Source organism: Ailuropoda melanoleuca, chromosome 6 (genome assembly GCF_002007445.2).
Source record: "Ailuropoda melanoleuca isolate Jingjing chromosome 6, ASM200744v2, whole genome shotgun sequence".
Taxonomy (NCBI): Eukaryota; Metazoa; Chordata; class Mammalia; order Carnivora; family Ursidae; genus Ailuropoda; species Ailuropoda melanoleuca.
Genome location: NC_048223.1, coordinates 65524792 through 65550842, shown reverse-complemented (window position 1 = coordinate 65550842; position 26051 = coordinate 65524792). Strand labels below are relative to the sequence as shown.

Genomic DNA, 26051 nt, shown 5'->3' with positions numbered 1-26051 from the left:
TTATAAGAAACTGCCAAAGTAATTGTACCATTTCACCCCCTTTCTTCCATCTCCCGACAATGTATTAGAGTTCTGGTGGTTTCACATTCTCGTCAACATTTGGTTTGTGTCCATCTTTTTAACTTTACCCTTTCCAGTTGGATGGTATTTGGTATCTCATGGTGGATTTAATTTGTATTGCCCTGATACCTAATAATGATAAGCAGCCTTTTATGTGTTGGTCATTTATAAGTATCTGGTAAGGTTAAGTTACTTCTAGCGTATAGTGTGAAGTGGGAATAGAGGTTCATTATTATCCATATGGATATGCAGTTGTTCTGCACAATTTGTTCAAAAGACTTTCTTCTCTCAATTGAATTGCTTTGTAACTTTATTATAAATAAATCAAAGATGTAAGTGTAGGTCTATTTCTGTTTCATTGATCTATCTGTCTACCTTAACACCAGTACCATACTCTTTTGATTATTGTGGTTTTATGATAAATCTTAAAAGTAGTAGGATAAGTCTTCCAACTTTGTTTTTTTTATTTTTTGAGATTGCTTTGGATGTTTTAGGTCCTTTTTATTCTACTACAAATTTTTGAATAAGCTTGTCTATTAAAAAAAACTGGTGAAGATGTGATTAGGAATTCATTGAGTTGGTAGATCTGAGGAAAATGGACATTTTAACAATGTTGGGACCTCTAGCCCATGAGTGTGTTATATCTCTACATTTATCTAGATCTCCTTCAATTTCTCTCACACACAGTGATTTCAGTATAGTTTAAATGTGGAGATCTTACATTTTAAATTTATTCCTAAGTAGGGGCTCGGAATAATGGAGCTCGGTCCATGGCTGGCTTGTCGATGGAGCATGTGACTCTTGATCTTGGGGTTGTGTGTTCACACCCCATGTGGAGTATAGCGATTAATTTAAAAAAATTATTCTGAAGTATTTAGTGATTTTTGATGCTTTCAAAAGTAGGATTTTTCTTTTTTCTTTCTTTTTTTTCTTGAATTTTATTTTCCATTTTTTTGTGGCTATCATGTAAAATACAGTTGATTTTTGTATGTAGATCTTATATTCTAAAACAAAGCTAAAGTCACTTATTAATTCTAGGAATTGTTTTGTAAATTCCTAAGGATCATTCTGTGGAAACAATCATGTCATCTGTGAGAAGAGTCCGTTTTACTCTTCCTTTCCCATCTTTATGACTGTATTTCTTTTCTTTGACTTTTTATACTGGCTAAGATTTCCTGTATGATGTTGAATAGAAGTGGTAAGAGTGAACTTGCTTACTTTGTTCTTACTATTAGTAGGAAAGCATTCAGTATTTTATCATTATGTATAATAATAGCTTTTGTAGGTCTTTCATAGACTTTTTTATCATATTGAGAAAATTTTCTTCTAATTTCTAATTTGGAGGATTTTTTAAAAATATAAGGGTTTAATTTTGTCAGATGAATTGTCTGCTTTTGTTGAAATAATCATTTGACTTTCTTTATTGACTATTGTGATGCTTTGTCTTCATTGACTTTTATGAAGGTTAAATCAAGTTTGCATTCTTTTTTTTTTTTAAAGATTTTATTTATTTATTTGACAGAGATAGAGACAGCCAGCGAGAGAGGGAACACAAGCAGGAGGAGTGGGAGAGGAAGAAGCAGGCTCATAGCGGAGGAGCCTGATGTGGGGCTCGATCCCATAACGCCGGGATCACGCCCTGAGCCGAAGGCAGACGCTCAACCGCTGTGCCACCCAGGCGCCCCCAAGTTTGCATTCTTGAAATAAACCCATTCTATTGCTAAATTTGATTTTGCTAATATTTCCTAAAGCATTTTTGCATATATCTTGATGAGAGAGATCATTTTGTTAATTTCTTTGTTAGACTTTGGTATTAAGATTATGCTGGCCTCATGAAATGAGTTTAAGTGTCTCTACCTCTATTTTCTGAAAGACTTGGTGTGATATATATGTATATTTATTGAAATATAGTTGATGCACAGTGTTACATTAGTGTCAGGAGTATAACATAGTGATTGAATAAGTCTGTACATTATGCTATGTTCATCATAGCTCCCACCTGTTACCGTACAACACGATTACAATAGCATTGACTATATAACCTGTGCTGTACGTTTTATCCTCATGTCTTGTTCATTCCATAACTGAAAGCCTGTATCTCCCACTCCCCTTCACCCATTTCAACCATCCCCTGACTCCCTTCCCCTCTGGCAATTGTCAATTCTCTGTTTTTATGGGTCTGTTTCTGCTTTTTGTTTGTTTACTCACTTGATTTGTTGATTAGATTCCACATATATGTGGAATATATAATATATATTTTATCAGTGGAGTATATAAGCCATATGGTATTTGTCTTTCTCTGTCTGACTTATTACACTTAGCATAATGCCCTAGAAGTAGGTGTGTGTGTGTTTGTGTATTTATGTATATCTTACATCTTCTTTATTCATCTGTTGATGGACACTTGAATTGCTTCCATATCTTAGCTATTGTAAATAATGCCACAGTAACCACAGGGGTGCATATATTTTTTTGAATCAGTGTTTTTGTAGTATTTGAGTAAATACCCAGTGGTGGAATTACTGGATCATATGGTAGTTCTATTTTTAATTTTTTGAGGAATCTCATACTGTTTTCCACAGTGGCTGTACCAACTTACATTCCTACCAGCAGTGTACGAGGGTTCCTTTTTCTCCACATCCTTGCCAGCACTTACTATTTCTTGTCTTTTTGATTCCAGCCATTCTGACACATGTAGGGTGATATGTCATAGTATTTTTGATGTGCATTTCCTTGATTATGAGTGATGTTGAGCATCTTTTCATGTGTTTGTTGACTATCTAGATGTCTTCTTTGGAAAAATGTCTATTCAGGTTCTCTGCCCACTTTTTTTTTTTTAAAAGATTTTATTTATTTATTCGACAGAGATAGAGAGAGGGAACACAAGCAGGGGGAGTGGGAGAGGAAGAAGCAGGCTCATAGCGGAGGAGCCTGATGTGGGGCTCGATCCCATAGCACCGGGATCACGCCCTGAGCTGAAGGCAGACGCTTAACCGCTGTGCTACCCAGGCGCCCCATCTGCCCACTTTTTAAATTGGGTTATTTGGGGGTTTTTTTGGTGTTGAGTTGTATAAGTTCTTTATATATTTTGGATATTAATTCCTTATTCGGCATACTATTTGTGAATATCATCTTCCATTCACTAGGTTGCCTTTTCATTTTAGTGATGGTTTCCTTCGTTGTGCAAAAGCTTTTTATTTTGGTGTAGTCCCAATAATTTATTTTTGCTTTTGTTTCCCTTGCCTGGGGAGACCTATCTAGAAGAATGTTGCTAAGGCCAGTGTCAAAGAGATTATTGCCTCTGCTGTCTTCTAGGAGTTTTATGGTTTCAGGTCTCTAATCCATCTTGAGTTTATTTTTGTGTGTGGCGTAAGAAACTGGTCCAGTTTCATTCTTTTGCACATAGTTGTCCAGTTTTCCCAGTACCATTTATTGAAGAGACTATCTTCCCCATGAATATTATTGTCTCCTTTGTCATAGATTAATTGGGTTTATTTCTGGGTTCTCTGTCCCACTGACCAACATGTCTATTTTTATGCCAGTACCGTGCTGTTTTGATTACTACAGCTTTGTAGTATATCGTGAAATCTGGAATTGTGGTGCTTCCAGCTTTGTTCTTCTTTCCCAAGATTGCTTTGGCTATTGGAAGTCTTTGTGGTTCCACACAAATTTTAGGATTATTTATCCTAGTTCTGTGAAAAATGGTGTTGGTATTATGATAGAGATTGCATTGAATTTGCAGATTGCTTTGAGTAGTATGGACATTGTAACAATATTAACTCTTTCAATGCATGAGCCTGGAATATCCTTCCATTTTTTGTGACATCTTCAATTTCTTTTATTATTGTTTTGTAGTTTTCAGAGCACAGGTCTTTCACCGCCTTGGTTAAGTTTATTCCTAGGTATTTTATTCTTTTTGGTGCAATTGTAAATGGAATTTTTTTTATTTCTTTTTTTGCCACTTCATTATTAGTATATAGAAATGCAGCCAATTTCCATGTATTTTGTATCCTGCAACTTTACTGAATTCATTTATTACTTCTAATTCTTCTTTGGTCAAGTCTTTAGGGTTTGCTATGTATAGTATTACGTCACCTGCAAATAGTGACAGTTTAACTTCTTCCTTACCAGTTTGGATGCCTTTTATTTATTTTTCTTATCTGATTACTGTGCTACAACTTCCAGTACTATGTTGAATAAAAGTGGTGAGAGTGTCTTGTTCCTGTTCTTAGAGAGAAAAGCTTTCAGGTTTTCTCCATTGAGTATGATGTCAGCTGTGAGTTTATTAATATATGACCTTTATTATATTGAGGTATGTTTCCTTTGAACCCACTTTGTTGAGAGTTTTTGTTATGAATGGATATTGAATTTTGTCAGATGCTTTTTCTGCTTCTATTGAAATGACCATGTGATTTTTACCCTTCACCGTGTTGATACGGTGTTCCATGTTGATTTGTGAATATTGCACCATCCTTGCATCCCCAGAATAAATCCCATTTGATCATGGTGAATGATCTTTTTAATGTATTATTGAATGCAGTTTGTTTATAGTTTGTGGAGGATTTTTGCATCTATGTTTATCAAGGATATTGGCCTGTAGTTTTCTCTTTTGTAGTGTCTGTTTTCATCAGGGTAATGCTGGCCTTGTAGAATGTACTTGAAAGCTTTCCTTCCTCTTCTGTTTCTTGGAATAGTTTGAGGAGCATAAGTATTAATTCTTCTTTAAATATTTGGTAGAACTCGCTTGTGAATCCATTTGGTCTTGGGCTTTTGTTTGTTGAGAGTTTTTTAATTTCTGATTCAGTTTTGTTACTAGTTATTGGTCTATTCATATTTTCAAGAGTTGGTGTAATATTGAAATTTCTTTCCTAAAAATTTGATAAAACTCATCAGTGGAACCATATGGGTGTGGAGTTCTATTGTAGGATGATTTTAGTTTCCTTAAAAAAAAGACCTCTAAAGATTTTTCCTTTTTCATCTTTTGTCAGTTTTGGTAAGCTGTAATTTTTTTGAGGAATTTGTCCACTTCATCTAAATTTTCAATTTATTGACATCGTTATTCATAATATTCATTTATCTTTGAACATCTAGTACTTGGTATTTATTCATAGTATTTGTAAATTGTATTCTCTGACTTTTTTGGTATCAATTACTTGTGATACATAACAAGTAATCCCAAAATTAGTAAATTAAAATAGTAACCATTTATTTATGTATGAGTAGGCCATGTGGGCTAGGATCACCTAGGAAGTTCTCAGAGCCCAGGCAGGTTCACAGAGGGTCTTTGACCAGCTGCCAGTCTGCTAGGTAGCTCTGCTTCTGTGGTTTGGGTGGCTGTTGGCTGGGAAATGTGGGTAATGGGCCACATGTCTCTCATCATCTACCAGGCTAAGCCAGGCTTATTCACATAGCGCCTCAGCAGTGTTCCTAGATAGAGTAGAAATGTACAAGTTTTCTTGAGGCCTAGTCTTGGGATATGGCAGAATTGCTTTTTATCCACATTTTTTTTTGACCAAATTAAGTCACAAGAGGAACCCAGATTTACAAGGTTGAAGAACAGACTTTACCACCAATTCCAAATGACTGTGGATGTGGGGCAGGGGGGTATTAGCACCATTTTTGCAAACAGACTTTACTACCAATTCCAAATGACTGTGGATGTGGGGCAGGGGGGTATTAGCACCATTTTTGCAATCTATCACATATTATGGTATACTGGTTATGGGCAGATTGTCATGAACTTGGCAATTTTGTGTAAATTGTTGTCTTATCAGTATAATGATACAACAATCTTCATGCATCTTTCTGGAATTTATAGAACAGTAAGTTCTTTGATGTCTAATCAAAAGCAACACCTATTTTCCCATTAATACTTAGGAAAATTGTGATTGTTTATACCTTTTGTTTTATACATAATTATATATTTTGGTTATCTGCACAACCCCAAAACAATAACATTTCAAGCTATTTTTGGTCCAAAGCACTTTAAGAATTCAAAATGTCACACTGGGAAAAATTATTGCGGATATGTTGATTTGGGCTTAAAAATGAGTTACGTGTTAGGTAATTTTCAACTGTGGATAAACTGTAGGTAATATGAAAGGTAAGCAGTTTACCCTAACATAGGTAATATGTTTCTCTACGTTTCTAGTCTTGCCTGTCAGTAGAACAATTCTAGGACACAAAAAATGTAAATAGAGTTGGGCATGTAATAATGGAAGTACAGTTTAATTCTACCAATCTGTAAGCATATATTCACATCTTGCTGTTAAATCACATTCGTTTCACCTTTTTGGAAATCCAGCTCTGGAAATTTAGCCTACGTTACTTATGTATGTGTGAACTCATCAGATGAAAAGAGTGATCATTGATAGCATTGTTTTTCTCATGGAAAGATTGGACATGATCTAAATGTCTAATGGAAGGGGGTCGTTTTTTTTAAATATGGTGGATTCATCACATGAAATACTATAAAACCATTTGGAAGTTATAGAAGAGTATTTAGTGACCTGTATGGATGTTCGTTGCATATAGTTGATATATAACATATTTAAAAGTAGATTATGAAGCTATTTGTGGGATTATATTTTTGATGAGATACTTATATGTAAATACTTGCAGGCATAAAAAAAGCTTAGAAGAACACATAACAAACGTGTTAATGTGGTTATTTCTGGATGATTGCAATATGACTCTTTCCAGTTTTATTGAGATAATTGACATATGGCATTGTAGTAGTTTTAGGCATACAACAAGATGATTGGATATAAGTATGTATTACAGAATGATTACTACAATAAGTTTAGTTAACATCCATCACCTACAAACTCTTTTCCTTGTGTTGAGAACTTTTAAGATCTACTCTCTTCGCAAGTTTCAAGTATATGATACACTATTGTTAACTTTAGTCACCGCGCTATACATTATATCCCCAGAATTTGTTTATCTTATAACTGGAAGTTTGTACCTTTTGACCACCTTCACCAGTTTCACCCATCCTCTCTTTGTATCTGTGAGTTTGGTTTTTTTAAATTCTGCATGTAATTTAGATCATAACAGTATTTGTCTTTCTCTGTCTGACTTATTTCACTTAACATAATGCCCTCAGGGTCTATCCATGTTGCCACAAATGGCTGAATTATTTTCCTTTTCATGACTGAATCATATTCCTCTGTGTGTGTGTGTGTGTGTGTGTGTGTGTAACAACAGTTTTTTATTAATTTGTCTGTCTGTAGACACTTGGGCTGTTTCCACATCTTGACTATTGTAAAAGGAAGCATAGAGTGTAGATATCTTTTCAAGATAGTGATTTTTTTTTCCTTCAGATATATACCCCAAAAGGGAATTGCTGAGTCATTTGGTAGTTCTGTTTTCAGTGTTGTTTTTTTCCCATTAAGTGTACTCTTAATCTCCTTTATCTATTTTACCCATCATTTCCCACCCCTCTCCCCTCTGACAGCCATCAGTTCTCTGTATTTATGGGTCTTTTTTTCTGCTTTTGTTTATTTATTCGTTTGGGGTTTTTTTTTGTTTTTAGATTTCACATGTAAGTGAAATTGTATAATATTTGTCTTTGACTTATTTCACTTAGCATAATACCTTCTAGATCCACCCATGTTGTCACAAATGCCGAGATCTCATTCTTGTTTTTGACAGTAGTATTCCATTGTGTATGTGTGTGTATACATGTGCACATACATATATATGTGTATATACTACATCTTCTTTATCCATTCATCTATCAGTGGATGCAAAGGATGCTTCCTTATTTTGGCCATTACAAACAATGGTAGTAAATATAGGGGTGGATGTATCTTTTTGAATTTGTGTTTTTGTTTTCTTTGGATAAATACCCAATAGTGGCATCCTTGGATCATATGGTAATTCTATTTTTTATTGTTTTATTAATTTTTTATTGTTTTCCACAGTGTCTGCACCAATTTACATTCCCACCAACAATGCACAAGGGCTCCTTTTTCTCCACACCCTTGCCAACACTGGTTATTTCTTGTCTTTTTGATAATAGCCATTCTAACAGAAATGAGGTAATGCAATATGATTATTTTCCTGTTTTTAATCCATGATTTGAAATCCATTTTTAATCCATGACATGAAAGATAAATAAAAAATGACTTTTAAAAGGCCCTACATAGCTACAATTAACATACTTATTTGTATTTTTAATTGCTACTCGCTGTGTAATAAGATCTGTTGAGCTTTACAAATCTATAGTTACCTAAAACTCGACATGATCTACTAATGCGAAAGACTGGTTTTATTGCTGCCCTAGTAGAACATGGCATCATGAAATGTAGTAGTTACTTCAGGATTTCTGTTTTTGCTGTTAATATTAACAAGTACTCATAAAGATAGGGGAAATTTTATAAGCATCATGTTTTCCTTTTAAAACATCATCATTATGAAAATGACTTCCAAACATTTTGGTCAGAAGCAGAATCAGCATTCATATTCCTTTCTTATAAGTCAATATTCATGGCTTCCCAAGTCTTTAAAAAAATTCAGTTGCCTGGAAAATCACAGTTAAAAATAGATGCAGGTATTGGATCCATGTTAAACTGCTAGCTAGCCATAATTCTGTGCTTTTCTTTCCAGTCTAACTGCTCAGCTCCCTGACAAGTTAAAACACATTTCACGTCTCTAGCAAAGTGGTATTTCTATTTAGTAAATCCCACTATTACCACTGATTGGCTAAACTTCACTAGATTTTAGTACCGTGGCTACAAAACAAAAAACTCTATATTGAAGATTTCGATGTATATTTTATTTTCATTGACTAGATTATTGAAACCAGTTTCCATCTATGAAATAGTTAATGCAGCGTGCAATCTGTAATGCACAAGCATGTGTACAAGGGGGTATTGAAATTTTGTGGGACCCAAATTAAATTAGATTTAAAATAAATACATGCTGGAGAGAATTTATAAAGCAAGGCTAAGTGTTGTGAAATCACCACCTCTGCAGGATAGACCACAGTTCGAAAAATGTTATTGATACGTGTTATTTGGTATGCTGTGGGAAGGCCCTGAACACATCCGGGTGTACAGAGTTGAGTGCATGGTTTCTCGGGTGGGAGGAAGTACTGGGGAAGATTCCACACACCTCGGGAACCATAGCGGCTCCGTGCCTGCAGCGCTGTCGTATAGGCAGCTTTCTCCATGTCAACACCTGCTCGTTAGGAAACAGACCAAGACTCCCCAAGAGCTCTCAGATGGCCTGAATTCTGTATCCCTGCCAATCTGCACTAGAATTTAATAACAACCGTGAGGTGAAGCTTGGGCCTTTCCTCGTTGCTAATCCCCAAAACCATCTGGCCTTTCCCTTTCTCTGAAAAACAGTTGAGTGTATGTGTTGGGGTGAAGGAGGAGGTTGGGGCTGGAAGAAGAGGAACAGACCTATCCTAAGTTTCTTAAAGGACAATCCACTCTCAGTGCAGATAGAAGTCCGTGGACATCATAGCTCTAAGCTTGTCTTCCATAGCGTCCACATCTTTGCCAGCTAATTGTTTGAAAATCACACCATTCATTAACTATTGACAAATGTCCAAGTTTAGTTCCTTTAATGTAATAATGCCAAAAAGAAACATGTACGTCTGTAATCATGATTCTGATATTAAAAACACAAAGTTATGCATTTTCTCTTTAATTTTCTATTAGGTTTTAGTAGAGTATTACAAATATGGCAGATGCTCTGTAAATATTTGTTTATTCCTGTGCCTCTACAAAGAAATTGAAGTCAGTCAGTAGGAAATACATAGAATATAATAGTAAATTACAAATAAAACATCAAACTTCCTCCACCCTGCCCCCACCCAGGGGAGGAAATAGAATGCAGATAGTGAACCACATGGCCTATGCATAGAGAATATTGTGGTTTTGGTCCCGTTGATGGCTCACTCCGGGGCAATTGCTCCTCAAATGGAACTACATGTAAGATCAGTTGTTCTATGTAAAATTGTTCTCTTACTCTCATACTACTGAGCACTTGTTGAGTTTGGGTGTCATAAATACATGTGTAGGATGATGCTAGTTGAGTAAGGGAGGTACCAAATTTGTCAATGAATGAATTAATAAAGAAATTTGTCTGTACATGGGATAGAAAAGCCAATAGTAATTTGTCTTTCCATGACTCAAATACAAAAGGTAGATTCTCATGGGTATTTTTGCAAATATACACACAGTCACACATGTATACATGTGTATACACATATTCCAAGCATCAGGTTTGGACGGTAGTGTCCATTCACTCTTTTTTTTCAGAAACCCTCAGAACAGTATGTTGCCAGCAATGTGATGCCTCAGAAGAGGGGTCAGCAAACTGTGGGCCTTGGGCCAAATCCAGCCTTGTTTTTGAATCACCTACAAGCTAAGAATAGTATTTACCTGTTTAAATGGTTGAAAACGAATCAAAAGAAGAGTAATCCGTGATGGCATGTGAAAATTATGTGAATTCCAATTACAGTATCCATAAATAAAGTTTTATTGGATCCTAGCCGGATTCGCATGTTTATGTGTGGTCTCTGGCTGCTTTTGCGTTACAACAGCAAAGTTGAGTAACTACAACAGAGACCATCTGGCCTGCAGAGCCCAAAATATTTACTATCTGGCCTTTTATGAAAATGTTAGCTGACCCCTACCTTAGAAAATACAAAAAACAAGTAGGATGAAATCTGCCTGGATAAAGCCACATACACCTCATAGTATTTGAAAAGATGTATCCTCTACCCTGCCCTTTTTTTTTAATATAAAAAAGAGAAATTGGAATAGGATAAGAAAATTGTTTTCAACTTTTATCTTTTTAAAAAGGGCCTCATAACTTATTTTTTTCAAACATATAACCTTATATCCCAAACAGAATATTTTGAATATTCAAGCTTTACTTTTTTAAAATTGAAGTACAGTTGCCATGACAGTATTCTATTAGCTTCGGGTGTGCAACATAGTGATTCCGCCATCGCAGTCGACCCTTGAACCACATGGGTTTGAACTGCGTGGGTCCTCACACACACAGACTTCGTTTGATAAATACAGTTCAGTACTTTTTCTTATGATTTTCTTCACACTTTCTTTTCTCTAGCTTACTTCATTCTTAGATACAGTATATAATACATATACAAAATATGTGTTAAGCAACAGTCTAGGTTATTGGTAGGGCTTCCAGTCAATAGGAGGCTGTTAGTGGGTAAGTTCTGAGAGAGCCAAAAGTTACAGGTAGGTTTTCTACTGTGCAGGAGATGGCACCCCTGACCCCCATGGTGTTCAACGGCCAATTGTACATGCATTACAAAGTGCTCACCATAAGCCTAGTTACCGTCTGTTACCATACAAAGTTATTACCATATTATTGATTATATTCCCTGTGCTGCACTTTTCATCCCTGTGACTTATTTATTTTATAACTGGAAGTTTGTACCTCTTAACCCCCTTCACCTATTTTATCCATCCCCCCCCTTCTCCCCTGTGGCCACCACCATACCAGTTCTCTGTATTTATGAATCTATTTTTTTTTCAAACTTTACTAACCCTTGTAATTATATCCTGACATGATATAATAGAAGGGCAGGTAAAAAGGTACAAAGTTGTGGAACATACAACAGAAAGTTTAATTAGTCTAATTTATAATTGGCCTTCTGAAGCAGCATGCGAGGGAAAACTTCCAAGACTTACCAAGGTGTAGGACAGGTAGGAAGAGGACAAATCCTAAATGCACTTGAAGCACTTGTGTGACAGCCCTAACTCGATGCCTTGTGCTTACATGTACTGTTTTTGTCTCCTGTGTTGATCGTATTCTTTCATAAACATTAGCTATCGAAACATGCTAGTAAGAAGCAGACGCTGTTATTTCCATTTTACAAGAGGAAAAGGCTATAAACTTTGCATGTAGCTCTTTCTACAGCAGTAAGTCAATGCCAGATCCAAGAAAGTAGATTTTTTTTTCTTTTTTGTCAGGTAGAAATCTCTGCATGATTGATATGGTCCACAGTATGATAAATGATGACGTGAGTTATAGTGTGAATATTTGACTGATTTCCTTTACAACATCTGGCATAGTGCTTAGTCGTTTACAGTACTACCCTCAGCCGCTGTATATGGCCTCATGAGTCAACGAAAAATTTTCTAAAAATAGGAACTTTTGCTTTCTCATGTGTGCCTCTCCATCCCTCATATAGAGTGTTAGCAAATGATCACTGAGTAGGCCAGCAGATTCCTGAATTTTCAAATCCTGTCTCCTTCATACATTTGACTTTTACTGTCATCTTCAAAGAAATGTTTTGAAGTAGACTTACTTTCCTTACATCTTTTTTTTTTTTTTTAAAGATTTTATTTATTTATTCGACAGAGATAGAGACAGCCAGTGAGAGAGGGAACACAAGCAGGGGGAGTGGGAGAGGAAGAAGCAGGCTCATAGCGGAGGAGCCTGATGTGGGGCTCGATCCCATAACGCCGGGATCACGCCCTGAGCTGAAGGCAGACGCTTAGCCGCTGTGCCACCCAGGCGCCCCAACTTTCCTTACATCTTGACCAGAGCACACCCACAGTAGAAGCACACATAAATCAATCATTGCATCCTTATTGTGACTGTGTTTTGGCATCAGAGTGTGTATGCTGGGAGAAAGACTTTACAATTCCTTTCCCTTTACATATATGGGACTTCTGAAGGAGGATAAGGGACTTCTCTAAGGTCTTACAAATCTATGTAGCCAAGTTGGGGTAAGAGCTGTTTGCCTTCCTTGCTTGTCTGCGTTATCTTTCCTTTGGGCCACTTCAAATATGTTCATGTATAAACATTAAATAACAAGGGTTTAGTGAAATATCTAAAGAATATCCTTTCCTAGAATATGTTATGTTTGGCTATGAAACAAGATTTATCTCCACAAGATGTATAGGAAAATTTATTCTATTACAGAATGGACATACTCCATCAATCTTATTGGAATAGTTATTAAACCATAAGTTAATAGAAGGTGATAGAAACTATGATTATCCGGATAATGTAGAAGAGAAGTGATACAAAGACATATCTATTGTTTATCTGTAGTAATACATATATTTGAATTGAGCACATTACTTGAGAAAGCACTCACATTTGCCATCAGCCACCACAATCAGTGTCTTAGTTTAGGAGGGCTGTTTTGGGGAATCACTACCTTAATAGAGTGGAGGACTCATTCGTCTCTTCACCATCTCGATTTATTTTTCCTGGAGAGTCCAAGATGGAAAGAAGCAGAGTCCACGAACAGTTGTTCCCCATCTAGTCACCTTCAATTTGGCCATACGGCTTTATTTTCTTCACAACACGTGTTACTATCCGAAGTGATCTTCTTCATGGCTTCGTGTGCTTGTCAACTCCCCTGTCCCATACTCACAAGAATGGAAGCTGCAGAGAGTGGGGCCTCCTCTGTCTTCCTCAGCGTTGGTATCGCCAGGGCCTGGACAGGAAAGGGAATTCCACGTGATCTGCTCAGTGTGTCAGCAGTTGGCTATGGTCAAGAGTGCGAGGGATCAAATTGTGAAATTCTAAGTTCTGTGGATGGTGGCAAGAGACATCGTACGTGACCAAGATAGCAGTCTTCTGGGTGCTGATCTCTGTGCTCTGTTGTAGACACCTGGCTCTGCTCCATAGCATCTGTACATGTGCTGGGATTGCTGGGTGACTTCTTTCTCTCTCCCATCGATTACTTGAGAGCAGGAACTAAGTCCCATTCCCCCTGTATGTCCCAGGTGCTGAACACAGTGACCAGTAGGTGAATGGCAAGTCCACGAGTGCATGAATAGTTCTTTAAGCACAAGCACCTGGGAGCATACTACCTTTTTGTGCTGTGCGTTTTCAAACAGAAAACGTAATGATTGACTGCTGAGTGTCTTCTCATGCTCGTTTGCAGAAATATCCACCTTTGGGAAGATCATGTCTGGCAAATTAGGCTCTTTTTGTTAATATAAGCTCTTTATACAGATAACCACTGTAGCGTGAGCCACACGTATAATTTCAGATTTCTAATAGCCACATTTAAAGATCTTCTTAAAAAGTTAAATTTATTTTAATATATTTTATTTAGCTGAATATAACCAAAAGAGTCCCATTTCAACATGACTCAATATATATAGTTATTATTGAGAAATTTTGCATTGCTTTTTCTCATATTAAGTCTTGCAGTCCAGTGTTATTTTATGTCTTAATTTAGATGCTAAATTATTGGAAATATTTGATCTATATTTTTCCAATAAAATTTAAAGTTGGAAAAGTGGATTCTCATATCCAGATTGTTCCAAACATGCTACAGTGTGTTCCAGTATCTGAATTGAGTATGTTAAATTTAAAACTCAGTTCTCCAGACTTAATAGTCACATTTCAGTGCCCAGCCACCAAATAGTGCTGGTGGATGGACCAGCACAGATCACAAACTCTTCTTCAATACACCTTCCCTCTACATCTCCCTTTATTTCCAAACACCCACAACCTTCTGTCACTTCAAATCCTAGCATTTTGGGTTGGTGAAAGGGAGGGTTTGAAGTCCTTTGGTCCAGCCACGTCCTTCTATGAGAACAGGGGCCTAGAGAGGAAGTGACTTGTTCAGTGCACTTCATTTGCCCACTGCTCAGCACTGTGCCAGCCTCCGCCAGTCTACTCTAGTCAGAGAGAGCCCAGGGATGTGCCCGCGGGGGCTTCTGTGCAGAACGAGGGATGCCCTCCTCCCTGCTGGCCAGTGTGGCCATGGTGCAGAGAACTTGGGGAAGCCGTCTCTGCGTGCCTGTCCCTACTGCACGTGTGAGGTGGCGGAGGCAGCTGGCAGCCCGGGCCCAGCTGGCTCCGCAGCACTGAGGTCAGGCCAGCAAGTTGGACAGACCATCCACTCCAGGGACGAAGGGCAGATGGAGCATGAAGACAGATGGGCCCGAGGCCAGCACTCGTGTCCGAAGGTGCTACCCCTACAAGGGTGTGGGGAGGACCACCAATCTTTCAGCGTGGTCCGGCTGGTCGTTTTNCAATCTTTCAGCGTGGTCCGGCTGGTCGTTTTGTTTTGTTTTGTTTTGTTTTGTTTTCCTTTTCTTTTTTCTTTTTAATCACTTCATGTGTCTCATCTGACAATGAAGAAGAATATGTGACTCTGAGTTGAGAATTTCCCAGGGTGCTTTTTTTGTCATTTATAACCACTGACAGGTTTAGTGCTTGTTTTCTTTCTTCTTCCCCACGTCGTTCAGAACCTGCTTGGTCTCTTGACATCATCTTTATGTAGGATGCCGAAATTAATGAAATGACGATGGATCCATTTTTCTTTGTGAAGGAAAAATATTTTGACTTTTACAGTGAGGGTGCTGTGCTTCTGAGAAAACTGAAGTGGGTGCAGCACGGATAGTTTTCATTCCATCAAAACGCACTTTGCTCTTACCGAGAGCACACGGTACGTTTGGGAAGGTACAGCCTCCCTGGCAGATGGGAACTCTTCTTCTTTTTTTTTTTCTTTCTGTTTCCCATCCTCCATTTTTCTGTACACTCCCCATCTTCCCCTTCTCTACATCACTGTGTAATATTTTTTTCAAGATGCACAATAATTATAACTTCAAAATGACCATGAGACAGTATCCTCTTCGTAGAAATCACATACACTGTTCGTGTGTCCACTCAGCTCACCAATGTGGAGACACAATATAGAATGACAACCAAAGAGTAGTCAAGTGGCTGAAGTAATAATCAGAGTTTGTCTCAAAATCCTGGCAAGGTGTAAGCTTGAACTGTGAAGAAAAGTTCCCCTCGGTGGCGTCTGAAGTCTAAAACATCCTAATGAGTTGACTTGGTTTTGTTTTGATTGGTATATTCAGTCACAAATTTTTGATTCCTAGGTTAGAAATTGTAAACATTATTCCAGCTGCCAAGCTAGAAAGTGATTTTTACCTTTTTGTACTAGTTTTATGCTGTAATGAACAGATAGGACGTTCTCTAAAATAAATTTGTCACTTCTGGTAAGAAATTAGGAATTATTTTGGGCAGAATCATAAGGAAAGTTTTAACAGGAGTCACTTTTTGACTAAGTTCTGGTAACCAAGGTCCAAGCAAGGAAAAGACCAGGACTCCTTGCTGCAGGATGCTGGTTTTCAAATTGCTCAGCCAAGCTGCCTTCTGTAAGAACAGTCAGGGACATCAACCTGGGCTCCAGGATACCTGCCTTCAGTTCCACCAAATGCCTCCACTGTTTTGTTGATTATAATTGCTTTTCCTACAGGACATACTCAAAGAAAGATTTCTGAAGCTAATAAGTTTGAAGGATCACTTTTACTTTATTTTTGAAAAGATGCTTTAGGAATTCTGTAGCTGAAACTTTTGTTAAAACCAGAACAGGTTCCCCTTCTCCGCTTCCCTGGCGAGAAGTGGCTTAAGCATAATCTTTCTTTAACTCTCAACAGCTTTGACGTTCCATGCCCAGGCCATCCCCATCCTGTGCAAGTCCCATCCAGTATACTCTCATGGCCAATGTCAGGGAGTGGGACTGGAGAGATTGCGGTGATAATTGATGCCACTGAACCTTGCATCTCCTTCCTGCTCTCGGAGACCAGCCGCCCTGCTCAGAGACACACTGTTGTACTGGGCTGCCCATCTGTTTTACTTGGAAAATTCATACTCATTCTGTAACCCCGCAGAAGAGAGCAAACTCTTGAGACTTAAGTAGAAAAGGCTTATGAATCTTCAATCACAGAATCAAGTTTTTAAAACTTCTTTTCATGTTTCATTTTCAGCTCTTACAAATAGCTTGCTTTCTAGAATTATTGATAGAACTATCAATTCAATTTGAGAGGAAGAAACCTAGTATTTGTGGCTATCATGCATAAATGCCTTTGTATTGAGAGTAAGTACACAGGAAGCTGGAGAGTTACCTGTCAGGGTGCAGGCTGGGCAGGGAGAAAAGACCTAGGATTTTAGTAGTATAACAATCAAAATCGCAGACCCACAGGGCTGCCGTCCTTGGTGGTATTGCTGTTAAAAGTTCTTCTGGCTTAGAAGTGGAGGACAAAAGCCTGCATTTTCTGTAAGAAAGAAAATCTAAACAAGCCAGGCCTTAGAATTTATTTTTGATGGGTTAAGCGCTACGAGGATACTGCAAAATCCAACATAACAAAAAATTTATGTTGTGGAGACATGAAAGGTGTGATGGATTCCCAACTTCTGAGTACTTTTGGGGAAACCAAGAATTATTCTAGTTTTGAAAAATACCTGTGGCCTGTTTTCCTAATTTCCAACTATGCTTTGGCTGATAGAGATCAATGGGAAAGTATAGCTTTGCCAGCCTCAGACAAAGAGGTTACTGTGATCAAGGACACTTATAAATATATTTTGAAGTATCATTAGTGTCTGTAAAGAAAGAAAAAAAGGTCCAGGAGCCGGTGGGAAACCAGCCAGTTCTTTAGCTGGCTGTTCTCTTCAATGTTCTGAAAATAAGGAAAAGAAATCGTATGAATTTTCCTCAAAAGTACAGGATAATTTATATAAGGAGAGACTGTACAAAAGTTTTAATTTTTATTTTTTTTCTCCATCCCACCTATTCCTATTACAATAAAAAAATTTATTCTGGTAGAAAAACCACTTATTTTTATTACTAAGATCCAAATGTGGTTTATCACTTTTGGATCTGTGTTGCATTTAATTCCCCTCCTTCATTTTCTCCTCTGTTTTGTCAGATGACAATTTGGTAGGCAATGCGGAACCTTCCCAGAACTCTTTCTTCCTGAAGATAATTTGTGTGGGGAAGACGCACATCAGCTTCAGTGCGCACAGTAGGCCCCCAGGAATGGTACCCACATGGTTTTCAAGTAGTTCGCAGTGAGGCCCGGAGGAGAAAGCCGTGGGCCCAGCATCTTTCCCTTCCCATAGCCTATCACTGCCCGCCAGAGGGTCCAGCCCCCTACGAGGGGACGGGGAGGAAGAGCTTTGATCTCCAAGTCCAAAGCGTAGTGAGTGGATATTGTTTGCAGGAGTTCACACTAGAAGTTCTTTATGAAGCAGGTGAACAGCAGCTCCAGAGAACCCCAGCCAACTCTTCACGTGGCGCCTTCGGCCTTCTTCTGCTTTCGCACACGTTAGCTGACAGTCCTACAAAGGCAAAAGGACCAGTCTCTGAAGTTACGGACTTCTTGTATTGGAAGAAGCACATGGTCTCATGGTATTGGAACTACACATACTAAGTCTTTTCAATGGAGCATCATCTTTTTTTTTTTTCCCCCTGCTCATTTTTCTGGTGCATTTAGGGTTTCTTACCAGGGCTCAAGTGTTTTAGGTCCAGTCTACCATTCGGCCATTTCTTGCTAAAACCATGTGAATCCCATGTGTGTATACATGGTTCCTTACTGAGTCCGTTTCTTCCGGTGTGAGCATCCTGACAGAAGCCACCCCAGCAGGCCCGGAGAGCTGCTGCTGCCTCACTTCACATCATGAATATTCAGAGGCTGCAGTCAGCGAGGACTCAGGTGGCAAAAATAGTAAGGTGATTGAAGCAAACCCTCACATGAAAGCCAGAGCTCCATCTCAGTGTCTCCGAAACCCTGATTGCTGCACAGATTGCCCATTCTCCGACCCGTGGACCACATGAGAGGAGAGTCCTGGGGAACTCCTCTGAATCGGGCATCTGTTCCATACACCAACATGCTCACATCTTTCTGTATTATGTGTTGCAATCAGCATGTTGTTTTTAAAAGACAACAGGCCCTTCTGTAGTCCTCTCCCACAAAATGCATCTTGGCCGATAGTTAGCATAAAGGATGCACTGTTGAGACCAGCAATGCATGCATTGTTTTCCCTGCCATGCAGTCAGGATCTCCATAGCAAAATTTAGTGCATTTTGTGAAATCTTATTTTATGTGTTTTGTCACCATCAGCAGTTAAACTCAAGTCGGAACGGCTCCATTCTATTACGGGTTAAATTATGCTCTGTGCAGAACTAGTGGTGATGCATAAATTGCAGCCCTGTCTTTTTTTCGAAGGATTCTAAAATAGGTTTTCAGAATTAGTGCTGGATTTTCGCTCCTGCATGTGTGGTGACTCTGGATTTTTTCCCTTCAGAGAAGCATCCTTTGCAGCATTCCCCCTTCCGAGGAATCACTTAGACACTTCCAGCTGGTGGCAGGGGATCCAGCCATAATACAGCTTCCTCTGTCCCAGCTGTCTTTTTCACTACGATAAATGCATTACGATGGCTGCACTCTCGTGTAAAGGTTCAGGTGGAGGAAGGTGTAGGATGAAGTCTGGAAACCGTCTTCTGGGTTTTTAAGCGCTCCAGCTCCTACAGCATCTTTTTTTTGCATTTTGCATGCCTTCCTGCTTCTGGTCAAAGGTTCCTCTCCAGTGACTGGAATGCTGCTGTAAGCCTGGCTGAAGGTGCCTGAGGAGATCACCTTAGCTGAGGAAGCCCTGCGTGCTTGAGAAGATCTTTTTAAATGCATTATGGCTCATGCAGCCTCACAATTAAAGAAAACCAGGGATTTAGAAATCAATGCTGAAGAAGAGACTGAGAAGAAAAGGAAACACCGCAAACGGTCCCGGGATCGGAAGAAAAAGGTAGTGGTCTCCGCCAGAGCATAGATCTTGCCTGGATGCTTTTTTGTTTTAATCTCCTCCTGGCGTCTCTTAGAGGCATGAAGGGCTATGTTTACGTGCTGTGTAGGGGATAAATTGGGAACAGATGATAAAACCCACCGGCCCGGCACGGCCACAGGACGGGCGAGGCCAGGGCAGATTTTCTCCTGTGTGGGGGTGACTGCAGGGCTGATGCGGAAGGTGCGCTCCCGCCTCGCTGAGGCTGGGGCGTACGGGCATGACACAGAAAGGTGTTGCAAGGGAGTTCAAAGTACTTTCTTCCCAGCCCGTCAAGGTTAAACGGACTCCGGGGACTTTGGTTTGAGGGAGAGGCGGGGGAGCCGGTCTATGTACTTCTTGGAGGTCCGTCTCGTGGCAAAGGAGCTTTTGTGCTAAAACTACTGTCACTTGTGTGCGTGTCTCAGGCAGATCTGTGACCTTAAAGACATAGCAGAAAAGTCATTTCCTGCTTCGCGTTCCCCCCCCCTTCTTCCTTTCCTCTTGCCTCTTATTTCTGTAAGGTGCTGCTCGTTAGCTTGTGCAATGGAAATAAGCTGCCAGAAATAACTTTCTTTTGTTACACGAAGCTAAAATCACTGGGGTTTGTTTTTCTCGGCTGGGGGAGAGGGATTATCCTGAATGCAGGAATTCCCATGGCACCGCAGGGACCTGCAGCCTTCAACGCTGATTGCCTCTGATTAAAGCATGGGCATTGATCATCCCCAACTGATATTCTAAGGTGGTGGTTGGGGGGAGGAGGAGGAATATTCTAGGTCAGTGGTGTTTTATTACAGCCTGAGAGTACTTACTGAGTGTTTAGTGGCTGTGCCCTCAAATATGACTCCTAGGTACCCGGTGGGGAGTGAGGGCCCAAAGCACTTTTCCTCCATGGCAATTAATAAAAATTGACTAAAACTCTGTGATCTGAATATGAAAGTCAGGTCATAAAGCATTTTTATGTCTCTTTGTGAGAATTCCCAAGGGAAAGATAATCTTAATTTGCTCTGAGCAGTGATGCATGTGCCTTGTAAATGACATGCAGATTTCATCCACCACATGTACGTCTCCTCAGGGGTGATCAGGAATATTTTTGGTGCCTTTGCCATTTTCTTCAGAGTTAGGATCTGTAAAAGAAGCCCTCTCTGCCTTTTGTTACATGGCCGACTTGATGAGACTGAGTTTGGAAGGCTACAGTTGCTTTGCTGCAAGGTGGTAAATATAGATGGTTCCCCATTCAATATTCTTGTAAATAAACTTCTTGAATATATTTTCACAAAAGTACAAACTGAGGTTGGGAAATTCCGTGCAGGCATATTTCAAGGCCTTGCACAGCGGAGTTATGGAATTGCCATGTTTGGCTAGGGTCTGGTCCCTTGTAACATGTCAGGTTGTCTGTGGGTAGGTCACTATTGAGTGTCCCCTCTCCACTTATCTTTGCCCACTCCCACTACGATAAACTGGCTTCTAAGAACCATGGGGCAAGGTACATATGTTTGTGTAAAGATACAATGTCATCATTCCTGTTCATACTCTGTGTGAGAGTTGTTGGCTGAGCTAGGCTTATGCACTGCAGTTTCCTGTAGTGATGACAGGCCCGCTGCCTTGGAGCTGGGGCCCCTGTTTGACTTGGAAGCAAAATAGGGAAGGGGTGAGGCAAAGGGAGCTTCGGGACTCACTGAGCTGAAGCAAATGCTTTGTGGACCAAAGTGCTTTGTTATGAGTACAACAGAGTCTGTCCAATGTAAATCTCTTAGCAACCAGAAGGGAACATGGAGAAATATCAATATCGCTATGTCAATGTGTAAGCACATTTAAATGTTTTGTTCTCAGGACAGCCACAGAGTTGATCCAGAAAGTGGCTCAGGGGTAACACTTTCATTGCTGTTGTACCACTAGATTCATGACACAGTAAAATATGTATTTTCCCTCTCAAAAATACATATATTTCAGGAGATTTAAATATTCCTAGTCCAGTGATTTCAGAGATCACTTCAAAGTATGAGGTCAGGGTTAGATTACTTTGAAGACATAATCTATATTATTTTTCAGTCATATAGCATAGATACCACTCACTGTCTACAAAGTGAATTGTTTTGACTTGGGGTTTCTTTTGCCTACCTTTTCCTAAGATCCAAATTAAGCTTGTGGGTTACTTTGCTCCACCTTATAGGTCCCATGTCAACTGGAAAACCTGCTTTTATGTACTTTGTGGGTTATTATGGGGCTCGTTGCTCTTGCTCATATGTAGAAATATCCTCTAGGATCTTTTAATTACATAAAGTAATAGTGAGTAGTGTCCTAAAATCACAAAATAGAAAAGCTTAAGAAAAACGTAAAGGGTATCTAATTTGTAAAATAAGGAATTTGGTTCATGGTACCCCTGCAGTTCAGGTTAGAACAAGTCCAAGATGAACCTTTCCTGATTCTATCTATATGGCATAGTATTACTAAGTATTCTAATCAAGTCATAATACATACATAAAATTAACACTGCATTCACATTTCATCAGTTTTTTTTAAAAACCCACATTTGGTCTATTGTGAATATTGGTAACCATGAATAAGTGATTACGAATAAAAATAATAGGAAACTTCTAAGAATTTATAGTGGCTTGAATTTTAATAAGGATGTGTTTTATTCTTGCCGTAACAACTTTAGTGTCAAGAAAAAGATCTTCCTATTTGTTGAAGGAACTGCGTCTAGTTGGATGAACCCTTAATCTTTTTATCGCCAATTGTTCTGACTTGAAGAAAAAAAAAATTCCAAAATCTTTTCTTGAGTATTTTGTTTAAAAGTTTCTTTATACTGCATTTACAAATCTCCCTTATGCGTACTTTCCCATTGCTCTTCCCTGATAGATTTTCCCCTTCCCCCTCCTCCTCTCCTAATGGGCTGCTGAGGCTGGGCGTGAGTGGGTAGTGTGCCCGAGGTAGACCGGGTGCCTTTCGGTGGGGTAATATTGGATCCATGTCCTGCCTGAGCAAGTGGCAGAGAGGAACTCTTTATAACCCCTGCCCCGAGCAAGGTCCTGGCCCACAGTGGTCAGTAGATGACCCAGGCTACTACCATGGATTCGTGAGGGCTAGAAGTGACAAATGCTCTCAGGCCCACACTTCCCTTGTTGCTTCTGGCCTCTGGTGCTGAATTACCTACATGTTTTGCCTTCTCTCCATGTAAACTATGAAAATACATTTCAATAATGAGGGGTATTAGGAAAACTGACCTTAATGCAATCATTTTTTTAATGTTCACAAGTGTGCTTGTATATATTTATTACATCCTATGAAGAAAAACTTTGAGGTACTCTAAGGAAATGTACACTAAAAAGGGACACATTTATATATATATATATATCACTGACATAGGATAATATATATATTGGGATAAAGAGGCAGTTAATTTTGTGATTAATATCTTTTCTAATTATTGACGTCAGACTCGTACAGCTACTCAGTGGTAGAGCAGAATGAATATTCATTGCTTCATTTTTGCATTCGTGCATTCATTCAGCAACTGTTTATTGGGTGACTTCTGTGGGTCAGGCATGGCCTCCAGTGGTGGAGGCAAAGCTAAAGGAAGCAGAATGTCAACAGGACAGCAACTCCCTGCAGATCGGTTCCATTAATCCCGTTCGGTTAATCCCCTACATAGGCAAGAGAGCCACAGGAGCCCACAGGAAGACTCCCAGTTCAACTTGAATGGGCTCAGAGGAGGCTCTTGGTGTAGCTGAGCCTTGGAGGAGGAGTGAGCAAGATAAACAAGCACAAGGATAAGAGGCCCATGCCCAAAGGGCTGGAAGTAAGAGGGAACATTTGGGTGTGTGAGAAACACACATAAATAAGGAGCAAAGGGGACAGGAGTGTACAGCAGGAAAAGTGGCTGGAAAAGTAGTCCAAAGCTGGGTCCTGAACACCTTTGTGTGCCATCTCAAAGGGTTGGAGATCACCCTCTCGAAGGAGAGGGACTCGAACCAACTTGAATGGCAGCGGTAGGAAGGGAACCGAACAGCTGTACGGTGTAGAACCGCCCCTCGGGTGGCCATGTTGCAGCCAGCAGCCGGGCTAGTGGTCCGGAAGTGCTGGTGGTGATTCCGGAGTGCGATGTGCTGCGGGGCTGAACCAGGGCAGAGACTGTGACAGTGGAGAGGGGGTGTTGCATCCAAGAGATATTTAGGGGAAGACTCAACAGAACTTGGCAATGGACTGGATGTAGGATGTGAGAGGGAGAGATCGGATTCTAGGGTAACTGCCAAGTTCCTGGCTTGAAGCGGAAGATGAATAAATTAAATTTCCTGGATTCATGTCTTTTCTCTCGTGACATTTATTGACCACTTAAAATGTACCAGGTAGGGTTTTAAATTGCTTTATAAGTGGAGGCTCACTTAATCTTTACAACAACCCTACAAAGAAAGTATTTTTATCGTCCCCATTTTACAAATGCGGAAACGGAGGCATGAACCCATTAAGCTGTTCCTGTACCGGTTAGTGGTACATCTAAGTGTGGAAAGTCAGACTCTAGCTCACGCTCACCCACAGCACGAAGTGGCATATGTAATTAATATTTTTACAGCTGTGTATCAAAATGGACTTGATTCAGAGGATCTTCTAAGTGATCAGCTATTTCCTAGACACTGGGAACCTCAAGTAATAAGCTTTGTATCTCTAAGTAACCCAGTGCAGTATGAGCAGTATGTCTGTTTTTCTTCTCCTCTGCAATACTTTTTTTTTTAAGATTTATTTATTTATTTGGGAAGCAGAGAGAAAGAGAGAACACAAGGAGGGGGAGGGGCACAGGGAGAGGGAGAAAGAGACTCTCCAGCGGACACCCTGCTGAGCGTGGAGCCTGACACCGGGCTCCATCCCATGACCCTGAGATCATGACCTGAGCCGAAATCGAGAGTCGGATGCTTAACCGACTGAGCCACCCAGGAGCCCCCCCTCTGCAATAGATTTTAGTGTTTTACCTGAAGAATTTCTTTTTTAAATTTTGAAAATAAGTGGAAAATTACCAACACCAGGACTTCAAATCCTCAAAGACATGTTGCTATAAAAACATAATAGTGTCTTAGGTGCTTGCTGTATACCTGGTGATGTGCAGTGTGATTCCCACGGATTTTTTCTACTTTTTTTCTCACAATTTCTTTATGAGGCAGGCATTGTTTTCATTCCCATATTTTATAGCTAAACAAAGACTTAAAGATAATAAATAACTTTCCTGTGGTCATACAGCTCATATGTGTTGGGGCTACACATAAATTGGGTCATAGGACCCATTTGGAATCTGTATTTACCACTGAGTTTATTGTCATAAAAATCTGGCCGTCTCTTTCTGGGTTGAAGCAATGTAAGGATTTGAGAATAAATTTCGGGAGACAAACAGTTGAGTATTATCTCTTGCTATGGATGCTTGCTACTTCTATAAAGCAAATGTACAGACATTTACAGGCCTTCTCCATGCCTAGTTTCCTATGCATCTATGGCCCCATGATGTAAGACGCCAGGCAGGGGGAGGTTTTGGACTACAGTGACTGGACCTTTGAGGGAGGGGATTGCGTGGACCTTATTAGGTAAAGGGAGCCTACTCTGTTTCCTGCTCTGCTGAGTGTGTAGGCTCCAGATGTCTATAGCATCAAATTTCTCTGTCGGCATCCTTGGTATTCCGCACTGTAATCATGAGCTCCCATGTGTCTCACCCAGGAGGCTGTGAGCTCCTTGAGGGCAGAGTGGTATCACATCAGCTGCTACTAAGCTGGGGCTTGCAGAGTCGGTAGTGGATGGGAGGGAGGTGGTTGGATGAGAGGCAGTATCACGCAATGATTAAGAGCGTGGACTGTAGAGTAAGATTGTCTGCGTTCAGGTGCAAGCACTCATAGCTGGTGTGACCTTGGGGAAGTTATTTAACCTCTCAGTGCCCCAGTCTTTTTACCTGCAAAATGAATATATTTGTCACAGGGTTGCAATGAGAGTTCGATGAATTAGGATTAGAATGGTACTTGACACAAAGCAAGAGCCATATAGTGGCAGTTGCTGCTGTTGTTACTGATATTCATAAGGAACAGAAGAATGAATGGACTGTTTCCAACCTGAGCATTTAGGGATTGTGCCAACAAGTCAACTCACTGAAGCCAGGCAGGTCAGCTCCGTAGGAGCGTGAGCAGCTGCTACCCATCTCCGCTCTGCCTCCGTTTGGAAGAGGATGGATGGAACTCATAGAAAAGTTGTAAACCTTTGTCCTGTGACATTCCATGGCATTTAGGAATAAGGAGGCAACTAAATAAAACTTGTCTGCTGATTGGTTCTCTATGTTCTCTGTTCCTATCGTGATATATTTTTTAATTCTCAAAGTCATATGTTCATTTAAAAAAATTCACTTTCTTGCTCTTGTTCAATTACCGTTATAATTAGTGCAAGAT

At 39.7% G+C, this 26051-nt stretch overlaps 1 protein-coding gene across 17 annotated transcripts in view; it reads left to right on the top strand.

Annotated features, from left to right (window-relative positions):
* Positions 1-26051, top strand: part of ANK3 (ankyrin 3) — a 657955-nt gene that overhangs the window by 299404 nt on the left and 332500 nt on the right. For 3 of the 17 annotated variants that reach the window (XM_034662550.1, XM_034662547.1, XM_034662545.1), the window contains exon 1: positions 17558-19620. The exons of 1 other annotated variant lie outside the window; for it this stretch is intronic. In XM_034662550.1, coding sequence (XP_034518441.1) covers positions 19507-19620 — 114 coding nt within the window. In that variant the 5' untranslated portion in view covers positions 17558-19506. Of the gene's footprint in view, positions 1-17557; positions 19621-26051 lie in introns of those variants that run through there. 13 more of the 17 variants (XM_034662555.1, XM_034662553.1, XM_034662546.1 and 10 more) reach the window with 8 other exon arrangements.